Genomic DNA, 11,651 nt, shown 5'->3' on the forward strand with positions numbered 1-11,651 from the left:
AGATACTTTAGTTTGCTCGCGTCGATACAAATCCCGGATAATGAAAACCGTTGCTCGAGCCACGCTGTCAAACATGCCCCATCCATCCACTCAACCATTACACTTCCTCAAGTGTGTCAACAGCATTGCTATTGGCTACACAAGAATCTGTCTATTTTGCTAACTAACGGGATGATCAAGAGGCGAACCTATAGTGTCTTTGGTCGTGCATCGAACGCCCAGGAACTAGGCTTCATTATCAACTTCGTTTGTCTTGTGCCCACTTCAGACTTGATGAAGCCTTGACTTTGCTGAAGTATCTGCGACTGCCAATGTCAATGCAGTGTCATTATGAAACATCTCTCATCAACAACGTTGGAACATGGCGGGGGCCGGAGCTTCTTCCGGGTAAAAGTGAAGCTAACATGTTCTCTGAACCATCACAGACTCGTCTTGGCTAAGGCATGCATGGGAATGTGTTGTTCCCCGCTCCCTTTTACACATTTCGCTTGTTTTCTGCATCTCGTTGGGCTTCTTTGTTCTCTCTAACGTGCCAACAACATGTTCGTTGAAGTAAAAGTTGAGCCGATCATCCTTAGTGCCCCTGTCATTCGATCCGAGATGGAGTGTATGTTGATGTGGCAGAGACTATCCCTCATCATGTGCTGCTATTCGGTATATTGTCCTTGTCATGGAAGAGTTTCAATGGTGTTTTAATACTATATATCCGCGTTGGGGCCACTACAGCCTGTACAGGAGTACCGTAAAGGCCTTTCGAAGCATCATGAGCCGTGGTGCGTCAAGTCAAAAGCTCAGTTCTTGACAAAATTGAGAGTAAAAAACTATCTCATCTCGTAACTGAAATCGGATTTAGTATATTCTTGGCTCTTTGTTTATGAAATCCACTCCAGGCTTTGTTCATGATCCATGACATATCTAACCATGGACTACCGCTACCCATTTTGCTTTAAAGATAGCAGAATCATCGGCGGCCATAGATTCAACTGGACTCCCGGACATAAGACCACCGAGGAGCTTGACCACTATCTTTATTCATACGACAAGCTGGCCACAAATGCTCTCGATCGTCTAGACCTTATCTCGCCACCTACGACAAAGGGATGGAAGTGTCCTCATGGTTCTGGCCCGGGCCAGAGAGATATTTACGAACTATTGAAGAAGCATGCTAATTCTGATGAAATACTGGGTCAGTTGTGGGAAGAAGTCTCTACGATCCCTGAATGGGTTGACTGGGATCAGATTCAGCGTGGACAGCAGGTCGTGTATCAGTTCAGTGGACAGATTCTCTTCGGTGTAAGTCATGAAAACCCTATCAAGAAGCAAATTTACTGACTGCCCTGCAAGCTCATGTACAAGTCATTGTTGGGCGGAATGGGAGCATACCGAATTGTCGAGACTCTTTCTCGGACTGGTGGTTTCGGCATCAATGTCACTAGGCGACGACTTCTAGAAACACTCCAGCATTTCATGGAAGTCGTTGACGATCTCGATGCAATAAAGCCCGGGGGAAAAGGCTATGTTTCTTCAGTACGAGTGCGTCTCTTACATGCTTCAGTCCGAAGACGGCTTATGCAACTTGAGCATCAAAACCCGGGATACTTCGATATGGAGAAATGGGGAGTTCCTATCAACGACCTACACACAATCGCCACTATTTCAGCATATTCCGCTGCTATTGTCTATATGGCTCTTCCCAGACAAGGGATCTACTTATCCGAGCAACAAACTGCAGACTATCTTGCTTTATGGCGTTATGTTGGCTATTTGCTTGGAACACCTGTGGACTGGATGGCTACATCACAACAAGCCAAAGCCATGCTGGAGTCGATCGCAGTATCTGAAGTAGCTCCATCAGCGAACTCCCAAATCCTCGCAAACAATATTCTCACAGCAGAAGCTCGAGCTCCGCCATTGAACATGCCACGCGAGGTACTCGCCGCACACGCATACAGGCTCAACGGGGATGAATTCGCCAGCGCACTCGGTATTGAAAAGCCTGACTTGCGATCCCGCCTTGTCGTATGGATGCAATGCACTCTTCTCTTTTTCATAAGCTATAGCTACCCCTGGATGCCCACTCACATGCAGAAGCGACAAGAACAAGTACGTGTTCATCTCTCACCCCCTTATATCCACGGTTAATACGAACCCGAGAGCCTTGTGGCTGACGCCATGTAACAGAGATTCAAAAACTTTGCGTATTTTATGATCCACAATCATAAAGCGGGCGGTCTTGGTGAATCGAGCACTTTTGAGTTCCAGTATCTCCCGCGCCTCGGTATGCTCACTGAACTAGGCGTGCGCAAGGACCTTGAGGCAGAAAGGACAACGTCAGCGGACTTCTCCCAGAGTATGGCCATCTCGAGGAGGGCAGTGCTCTTAGTCGGCACGATTCTTGGAGCTATTACGGCGGTGAGCCTCGTCAGATTCGTGGGCGTATCGAATATACCGCGCCATTTACTCTCGGCTGTCTTGGCGCAGCAAAGCCTCATCTGGGCTGATTAGTACTACGTTTTGATCACTTGCTAGGAAAGGTCGTCAATAAGTCAAATCATTTGGGCGGGGTTGAAAACAATATGTGTGGTATCATTCTGATTTCAGAACTGCTATTAAGCGACTAGCTATTTTATACAGTTGCGCCGGTAAGTAAAAGCCAACGATGTGTGGCACATTTACCGCCATTTCCGTGATAGTAACCCCAAAAGACATATTTTACCAACTCCTACAACACATGCTGAAGAGGATGCAATGCTCCATTGTAAACCTAGGTAGACCGACCGCTTAATCGTGCCATCACCGATCCCCAGTTACCCTTATCCGTATCCTTAACGCCAGAGAATTCACAATATGATTGAAAAGGTTCGACTGCGACAAGCTTAAGCATGGTGCATAAGCTCGACAGGAGGTCGGGCAGTGTGCGCCAAGATGGGCTTGGACTGCTCCACAGGGCTGACTTGTTCGGGTTCATCCGTCATGTCGTCGACGATGACGGCAGGCATGGTGCTTGCCGCATCCTCAGGCTTGTAGATGAGAGTAGAAGAGCGCGAGCGTGTTCGGCCAGGCAGCGCAGAGTCGGGAGGAGTGACAGGTGAGTCTTGGTCCTCATCCATAGGTCCTGGGCGGTGGTGCAGCTTAGCAAGCGCATCAGCGAGATCCTCAGCGTGGACCAGCTTGTTGGGCGCATCCTCGAGGCGCATCTCCCAGCCATGGGGAGGGCTAGGTGGTGGCGAGATGAAGAAGAGCTTGCCAGCATCAGGAAGAGCAAGGTGCTCATCGCGCTTGTCGACAGGTGTAGGCATGCCAAAGTAGACACGGCACTGCTGACCCATGATGGCCTCGTTATCCCATACTTGGCGAACGGCGATAGCAGCCTGCTCGTCGAAAAAGGAGACAACGATACGGCGGAAGGATTTTAGCGGCGCGAAAGCGTGAATGGGTGCGGAGTGAGTGATGAGATCGCGAATGACCTGGATGTTCTCGGGGAGGAAGATGGCCGGGTCGGTGAGGTTGGTGAAGAGGAGGGTGTTTGAAGGAGGCGTAGGCGGGGTCATGGGTGGGATATTAGAAAGGTCGAGGGTGAGGTTTGAGCGGCGCGAAGCGGAGGAGGAAGATCGGGAGTGTTGCGGTGAGGTCTCCATTTTGAATGTGGTTGTTGTGAATATAGATGTAGAGGTGAGGTTGAAGAGCAGTTATGATGGATAACTGGCTCTGGATGATGTTGGTAGAGATGGAGATGTAAACAGTGCAAGATCTGCGGGGTGTTCCTGTCGATCTGTCGATATTTGAATCGAGTATTGAAATGTTGTTTCTCTAGAGTTCTTCTGAGTGTTGCTGAGTTGAGCTGAATGAATAAGACAAAAAAGTGCGAAGGTCGGTGTCTATTATATTTCTATGGTTTTCCACTTCCCAATGGAAGCGCCGCCTCCCGCCTCAGGAACACGACGACAAGTCAACTAAGCCTCCCGGCGGCTGGGGAACTCGCTGCTCGCTCTTGTTCAGGCGGGTGGCCAGGGCACGCACGTACAGAACAGAACCTAACAGGGCTAGCGGACTCACAGGGGGTGTTGTTCATGGAGTTTGGGGGCTGTGCACTGCAAGGTCCCAGTATTTTGCCTCTTTTGGGCCAGTGAGGCCTTGACGGCTTTGGCGATGGCGATTCCATTTGGTCCGGGCCAGAACGTTAAGCTTTTTCCCCCCTCCTGCGATCAGTCAAAACGAGCAAAGCCCTGTATCCCTTTTTTTTTTTCCGTTGAGGAGATTTGTGAGGGCTGTGTTAAGAAATGCCAATGCCATCTTGACTCATGTTTGGTTTGTCTCCATAGAAAAGGTTGTTGTTATCTTGTCTTGCTCCGTCTCGACTAATGATGGTCCTGCGGACTAGAGACTCATGGCTATCAAACAGAACCTGGTAGGCCAAGTTTGCTCCAATTCAAGGTATTCCATGTTTGTATGTTTTTAGAATAGGAAGTCTATAATTCCTCGAATCATACGGTCATCTTAAGAAAAGACAAAACCAACGTCTTAAGGAAACTGGTGGGTTGTCATGTTAATAATCTATGACAGCCCTCGTACCAAAGGTTGACTTGTCTGATCATGTGTCTCGAAATGCCATCTTCAAACTCCATCCAAGCCATCTAATGTTTTACCGCTCATGAATCGATCCAACCATGAATTTGACACACCCACCCCCTGGAAACCTGCATGGCGCTACTGCAGTGTATTGCATTTTGACCCCGGACATTCAACCTCGATAGACTTTGTGCCATGAACAGGTGTTACAAGAGATTGCACAACACAAGATCAATATTTACAGTGAACAAAGGGTACTTTACGAATAATGTGTCCATTCAAAAAGCGTTCTGTCCTACTCATAATCAGTTCGCAATAGCAAATGTTCCAAGACATCGATTGAGCTGTTAACAAGACTCCCTATCTAAACGCGAGGATCCCCCACGGCATATCGGATGCAGCCAGTCACAGCTCTTAAACACCCGATGACTTCTCAAAACATCAAAGGCCAAGGGGGCTGTGCAAGAGGAGAAACAACAATTTGAATCCCAATCTTTGAGCGAGCTCATTCCTCTTTCGTCCGAGCCTCCCGAACACGATGAGATCCTCAAATGTGATCCTAAGGCCTAAGCCCATACAATACAGCCTAGAGCGCCTCCTACTAGTATCAATTTTCTATATGTACTGCCTCCAGCTTTGGTCTTGTGGCTATATCTTTTGGCGAGATTGCGGTAAACCTCCGCCCTCTTTACTAGACTGGGGTCGTCCCGAAACCGACGGCATAGTCTACCTAGTCCAACCCCATATTCAAGGAATGGCCTCGGGATATGGAGGTCTCTATGCCGAGCGGGGCCTCGTTTCGTGGGTGAGGCCTTGGCCAACTCTTGGTGAGACTATCGTCAATGTCGTCACTTTTGCCAACTCCTGTAATGCCTACATTCCGATACAGGAGAAAGAGGCAGCTTGTCGATTGTCTAGTCACGAGATCCGATTCAATGCTGTTCTTGATGACTATTCCTTGAATCAACTAAACCCATGAGCCTCAGGCCAACATTGGTCCAGAATATGCCAACATACCTATCGATCGATGTCTTTAGACCAACAACTCCTCAATTTTGCCAAGCCTTACAATTGTCCCCTGCTCTACCCAGTGACATACAAAATCGAAACCCTTGCAGGGATATTCTGAAGGGCAGTCTAGCAGTTATCTCAACACCAACTACTAAGAGTCAAAAAGTCTTCCTATACCTTCCCGATTGGGAAGTCCAAACATTGACACGATGAAGGACTTTAGGCGAGGTCTGAGGTGACTCTCGAAAGAGCGATTAATTGGTAGTACAAGCTATGATATCCTGTAATCAAGATAACAAGACAATTGTGTGAGGATACCTATCCATGGGATCTAGTTAAAGACCTCGGATTATTGGTCACGGTTCCTGACCAAAGGCTTGGTGGTCGAATCAGATATCTCTCGCAGATGTGGCCATGGTACAATTGAAAGTCTGAAACTAGAATCTAGATTCAGTGCTGATCATACCAATACCAGAACCTAATGATTTTCTCATCTGTCCGACACCGAGGAATTCAATAACTCGTCGGCCTCCAAATTCATAAAGCTCCGAAACCAACAACGCCACAACGCACAAGCCACCCGCCTCATCCCTGTTCTCGATACCGCCCCGCCGGGAGGCAGCTCAGTTCAGCTCATCCATGCAAGGAACCTAGAGCCCGGACCAGACGTGGCTCAGATCAACAATAACGTCACTCGAGCAAAGCCATTCACGAATCCTGCAATTTGCAAATAACCACGCTTGATTCGTGGCTTGGCTTATAGAAATGAAGCCCGTGATTCTACTATGGCGCAGCAGCTGGGCTCGTGATAGTTCGGTTTGACGACGTCAGAGGAGAGCTAAGCCCGTGAGCGTCGAACTTTTTGTTGATTCATACGGCGGATACTATACAGATGTGACTAGTCTACAGATTCATACAGCCTCACAACACAACTAGCTCAAGGTAATCAAGGGTCCAAGCTGCCATGCCGAGCTGGGCCCATAAGCTCCAGCTTCTCCACACGTTTATTTCAGCTCAGCTACCCTAGCTCTGACCCAGTCTATCGAAGCTCAACGCCCAGCTCCCTGACCAAGGCTTTGCGCACATCCTCGTGGAAAGCGACGGCCTCATCGTTAGTCAGAGTCCGCTCCAAGCTGCGGTAAACAATTCGATACGCCATGCTCTTGCGGCCCGTCTTGGGATGGGTGAACTCATCGATCAGGCGCACATCCTCGACCACGTCACCCGCCACGTTACGGACAATCTCCATAACGTCGTTTTCGTGGAATGTGCCCTTGGTGTTGCCACCTGCTGCTGTCGTGGAGCTAAGCCAGAAGGACACGTCCTTTGGGCAGGGAGGATACTTGGAAAAGGGGACGAAGCGCTTCAGGTTGTCGAGATTGTCGGTCACGCCCTCGAATTGGGATAGGAAGCGCTTGTCTTTTGACCAGAAGAGGCGAATGTCGGGGATCTTGAAGAGAAGCATGGCAATGCGGTCGATGCCAATGCCAAAAGCCCAACCCAGTTGGTTAGGTACGCCAGCGTTGATGTAGATATCCTGCTTGACCACACCACAGCCCAGGACCTCGAGCCAGTCGCCGGCATAGTAGACCTCCAGCTCCCATGAGGGGCTGGTAAAGGGGAAGTAAGCTTCTACCCATCGCATTTGCAGAGGCTCATCCACGAAGTTGGGGTCATCTTTGATCGCAGTAGCCTTGGCCCGGGAGAAGATGTCGACGACCATGTTTTCCAATGACCTCTTGAGATGAGCACCGATAGCCTCAGCCTCAGCAGCTGTATGGTGGGCATCTTGGAGAGGATTTGTCTCAGGATGCATAGGAGGGTTTGGGTCATCGACCTTGACCCCATGAATGGGTAGCTTCTCAAAGTCCTTCCATACCGCAGCAGCAACATCGCCGTTGGGAACTTTAGTACGATCCCATGACATTGCACCCTCCATCTGATGGAAGACAGGATAGTGACTGCGGTCAATGGCATCCCGCCTGTATACATCGGCAGACACAAGGTACCCCGCGCTCTCGTTAGCTCGGAATGTGTCGGCCTGGTGAGCACTCGTATGTGTTCGCAGTAGTGTTTCGCTATTCAGGTAATATGTATCGGACAGGGCGCGACCGGGATGATTCGCGGGAAATCCTAGCGAATCGAAGTTCTGGGCTGTTGATACTACAGGGCTGAACTCATTGTGATACTTGAACGTCGGCTCAGGGAAGTTGGCCTGGATAATCTGGCGGGTGATAGACACAGGGTGATCTTTCAATAGGTGAAGTTTCCTTGTAGTGGCGTCGAGGACATTGTCGGGTACGTTGAACCACTGAGGATCAGTCTTGATGGTCTGGTCGCGGATAGTCACGGAGCCTGGAGTTCCCGTCGGGCGTGCTGCAACAAGGCCGAACCAGTCAGCGAGACGCCCATGCAAGTAATTGACTGGAAGTAGACCGACCCGACGAGTAATTCCTCGCGGCGCAAGCTGTTCGTAGGAGAATAGAGCTCCGAGGAAGCTGGACAGGTCGCGAGGCAGAAGCCCTCAGGCACCGCATGCCCTGGATGTAGAGTCTCATTCTGAAGACTTGTGAAGCTCGACAATTACATTACAGGCCGAGCGGGCCAAGCAACAGACGCCAATGGCTGATCGATTTATCGTAAATTGAATACTCGAACGCCGAGAGTGGTTCCACGATTGGTTGGTTGTATCACCAAAACTGCAAAAATGTTCGGCGTTCGGCCTTACAGCTCCTCCGGATATATCCAATCCAATCCAGCTCACTCACAATTAACTTCAACTCCAGGTCTTCTCCAACGGCCTCGCATAATGATCGCATTGCAATCTAGCGCTATCTTTGCTTCGCTTCGGCGACTTGACAGCCGATCCCGCTCCGATCGTCCGGTTACAGTAGCTAAACACCGGGCCAATTGATAACTTTCCGCGATGTCGGTAGCAACAGCTGAGGCTCATGCACTTAAAAAAGTGAACCCTTGCTGTAGTAGTAATCATAACTAACCGACCTTTTTCTTTTTTCACCTTCCCACATCATCCACTTCCATTCTCATCTCAACTTGGCCTAACTTTAGTTACTTACAAGTCAAGTCAAGTTATGGAACCTTCAGTTGATCGACATTGAGCAGCTTAACTTTAGATAGTCTAAGCTAAACTCGTCCTTATTTCCCAGTCTTTGCTTTGGCTTGTGAAACTAAAAAAAAACCAACGCACGTCATGGCTACCAGTCAGGACGCAATGAGCAAAACGACGGAGACGGCGCCTGTAAAGACAGGAAAGGCGACGGCTGATGCGAAGAAGACGACGATAAGATATCCCTTTTGGTTTGGCGGAAGTGCCAGTAGCATGGCAGCTTGCGTTACACATCCTTTGGATCTTGGTGCGTTTTGCGATCTCGAAATATGACGAAATTCAGCTAACATTGAACAGTCAAGGTAACTCTTCGCAACTTCTCGTGACACTATCACAAAATCTTACTCTCTTCTAGGTTCGTCTTCAAATGCGCACAGGCAATGCGCCCAAGAACATGGTCGGCACATTCGTCCACATTCTCCGTCACGATGGTCCCCTCGGTCTTTACAGCGGCATATCCGCCTCTCTCCTGCGCCAGATGACATATTCAACCGTGCGATTCGGTGTCTACGAAGAGGTCAAGACACGTCTTACACGCCGTAACGAAGGCCGCGATCCATCTTTTATGACACTCGTCGCCCTAGCCGCTGGATCTGGTTTCGTAGGAGGCATTGCTGGAAACTTTGCCGATGTTCTCAACGTGCGCATGCAACATGATGCTGCGCTTCCTCCTGCTGAGCGTCGAAACTATCGTCACGCTTTTGACGGCATGGTCCGTATGGCGCGTGAGGAGGGGCCTAAGAGTATGTTCCGTGGATGGTTGCCCAACAGTGGCCGTGCCATGTTCATGACTGCTGGTCAACTTGCAAGCTACGACGTTTCAAAGAGTTTGCTTCTCCAGTATACGCCCATGGAGGATAACCTCAAGACTCACTTTACTTCTTCGTTCATTGCTGGTCTGGTCGCTGCTACTGTAACAAGCCCTATCGACGTCATCAAGACTCGTGTTATGTCTTCAGCCTACGATCACAACATCTTGCACCTGATTCGCGACATTCACCGAACTGACGGTCTTATGTGGATGTTCAAGGGCTGGGTTCCCAGCTTCCTCCGGCTTGGACCGTACGTACCTCCTTTCTCTGTGTCATATCCCACCTAACGCTCTCACAGACAAACTATTTGTACATTTGTCTTCCTAGAGATGCACCGAAAGGCCTACCGCAAGGTTAAGGGCTTGGATACTAACTTGTAGACTTGACATGACATGATAGACCAGGAAGATGAGCATGTTTTGGCGTTGTCGTTTTGTCGTTTCGTCACTCAAGAGCGGCGATCAGCATGTTGGCGTTACTGCTTTGTTACTCAAGATCTCTTGCACGAGATTCCTGTGTGGGAACCTGGTTTGTAAAACATACTCATCATAGAGGAGGATAAAGGCGGGTTTAGAAGTTAGCATTGTCGTTCACAGCACTAAAATGCATACATCGTACCATGATTTGTCTCCTGAAAAAAAGATCCCATTCTAAGTCCATGCTATGCTTTTTTTTTCGAGACTGTTACTAGTTTCCAGATCATCTCCTGTTTATACCTCCAAACCTTTCTTGATTACGAATTGCCTAACCCATCAAACGCCTCTGCTCCTTACTGCCAAGAAGATCCCCCATACGGTGTTGTTCCGTAGGCTGTCATGCCACCTCCGTACGCCGTCTGGCCGCCGCCACCACCGTAAGGCGTAGTGTACCCTCCATCTTGCCAAGGTGTGGTACCGCCATCCATGTTCATATCAGGACTTCGAGGACCATCAAACTCAGCTTCGTCGCCGCCATACTTCCTAGGGTCTAGGCCCTTGAGAAGACCACCGATCTTTTGTTGCAAGACTCTAATACCGTTTTGTACGATTTGGTCAGGCTCCATGCTCCCTGACGTTTCAACCTCGAAGTAGAACCTGTTTGGAACTGCATCGTAGTCGAATGGTTCGCCTTCTTGAGGAGGCTCCTCCCATTCAGCGTATTTGCTCTTAGGCCTGGAGTACAACGTTAGCCATAACCTCGACACTTGTTCATAGAACTCACCATTCAACAGCAGGGTCTGTGTCGTTTTCAAACCACCAGTCAATGTGGTGCAGCTTATTATGAGGATCATACTCAAAGCCGACCGCAGATGTAGGCATCCACTTGGCGTGCTCCTTTGCGATGCCCTTCTTGGCAATGCAGCTAATCTTCAACTCTTGGCCCTTGCGCAGCTTCGCGATCAAGCAGCCGTAACCCTCTGGATCTGTGATCACGGGGCTTCCCACTCCATTCATATGACGACCATCCACCACAAGATCCCGCGCATACACCTTCATAATCTCGTCGGACGTGCACTTCGCGTGCAGTGTCAGAGTGACGCTGCATTGTTCGCAGTATTGCTCGCAGTCGCAGTCTCGTGAGTAGTTGAGCTCGTCAACTCCTTTCGAATCGAGAGGAATCAGACCCAGGCGGTGGGCGATGAACTCGTCGGCCAGCACGGAGCTGTTTGTCTCGATCTCGACCAGGTCAATGGCGATCGTGGGCACTTCTGCCTGGATGATCCGCCGCACGGCATTGGCGAAAGCAAGGTTCGTCTTTGATAGCTCGAAATCGACGTGGGTGTGATCGGCCTGAGTTGCATCAAATCACATCAGTTGAGTGTCCCCCGAAAGAAAAAGGTTCGGGAGGCTTCTCATACCGCAGAGATCTTCACTTGGGGCTGCTCTGGCTCCCCATCCATCACCATCGGGTCATAATCCATTCCATCCATATTTGCAAGCGTCGCGCGCCTGAGAGAATCAACTAGCAAATTGGGCGCAGTATCGCGAGCAGCAAAAACCGTTATTGAAAGGTCGACGTGCGGAAATGAAAAAGGATTGGAAACTGCGGGGATCAAAAGGTGAAGGCGTAAATGGAATAAAGAGGGTGAGTTTTCGCAACAATGCGAACTGAGGCCCTGACTTTAGACGTGCATATGCGATCTGCTGGTGTAC

General features: G+C 49.5%; 5 protein-coding genes across 5 annotated transcripts; 2 read left to right on the forward strand and 3 right to left on the reverse strand.

Annotated features, from left to right (window-relative positions):
- Positions 1–921: 921 nt before the first annotated feature.
- FMAN_00456 (uncharacterized protein) lies at positions 922–2,505 on the forward strand (the record flags this gene model as incomplete). Its single annotated transcript, XM_041822309.1, has 3 exons — positions 922–1,293; positions 1,345–2,103; positions 2,182–2,505. The coding sequence occupies 3 exons, from the start codon at positions 922–924 to the stop codon at positions 2,503–2,505; spliced, it is 1,455 nt and encodes a 484-aa protein (XP_041688002.1).
- Positions 2,506–2,876: 371 nt separating this feature from the next.
- On the reverse strand, positions 2,877–3,638 carry FMAN_00457 (uncharacterized protein; the record flags this gene model as incomplete). The annotated part of the gene is made up of 1 exon (XM_041822310.1): positions 2,877–3,638. One exon carries the CDS (start codon positions 3,636–3,638, stop codon positions 2,877–2,879), a length of 762 nt encoding a protein of 253 aa, XP_041688003.1.
- Positions 3,639–6,619: 2,981 nt separating this feature from the next.
- FMAN_00458 (uncharacterized protein) lies at positions 6,620–8,138 on the reverse strand (the record flags this gene model as incomplete). The annotated part of the gene is made up of 2 exons (XM_041822311.1): positions 6,620–7,956; positions 8,021–8,138. 2 exons carry the CDS (start codon positions 8,136–8,138, stop codon positions 6,620–6,622), a joined length of 1,455 nt encoding a protein of 484 aa, XP_041688004.1.
- A 936-nt stretch (positions 8,139–9,074) lies between these two features.
- Positions 9,075–9,899, forward strand: FMAN_00459 (putative dicarboxylate carrier protein; the record flags this gene model as incomplete). The annotated part of the gene is made up of 2 exons (XM_041822313.1): positions 9,075–9,769; positions 9,818–9,899. The coding sequence occupies 2 exons, from the start codon at positions 9,075–9,077 to the stop codon at positions 9,897–9,899; spliced, it is 777 nt and encodes a 258-aa protein (XP_041688005.1).
- A 389-nt stretch (positions 9,900–10,288) lies between these two features.
- Positions 10,289–11,428, reverse strand: FMAN_00460 (putative DNA-directed RNA polymerase II chain RPB3; the record flags this gene model as incomplete). Its single annotated transcript, XM_041822314.1, has 3 exons — positions 10,289–10,670; positions 10,720–11,288; positions 11,357–11,428. 3 exons carry the CDS (start codon positions 11,426–11,428, stop codon positions 10,289–10,291), a joined length of 1,023 nt encoding a protein of 340 aa, XP_041688006.1.
- Between the last annotated feature and the right edge of the window lie 223 nt (positions 11,429–11,651).

The sequence above is a fragment of the Fusarium mangiferae genome (assembly GCF_900044065.1).
Source record: "Fusarium mangiferae strain MRC7560 genome assembly, contig: FMAN_scaffold013, whole genome shotgun sequence".
Lineage (NCBI taxonomy): Eukaryota > Fungi > Ascomycota > Sordariomycetes > Hypocreales > Nectriaceae > Fusarium > Fusarium mangiferae.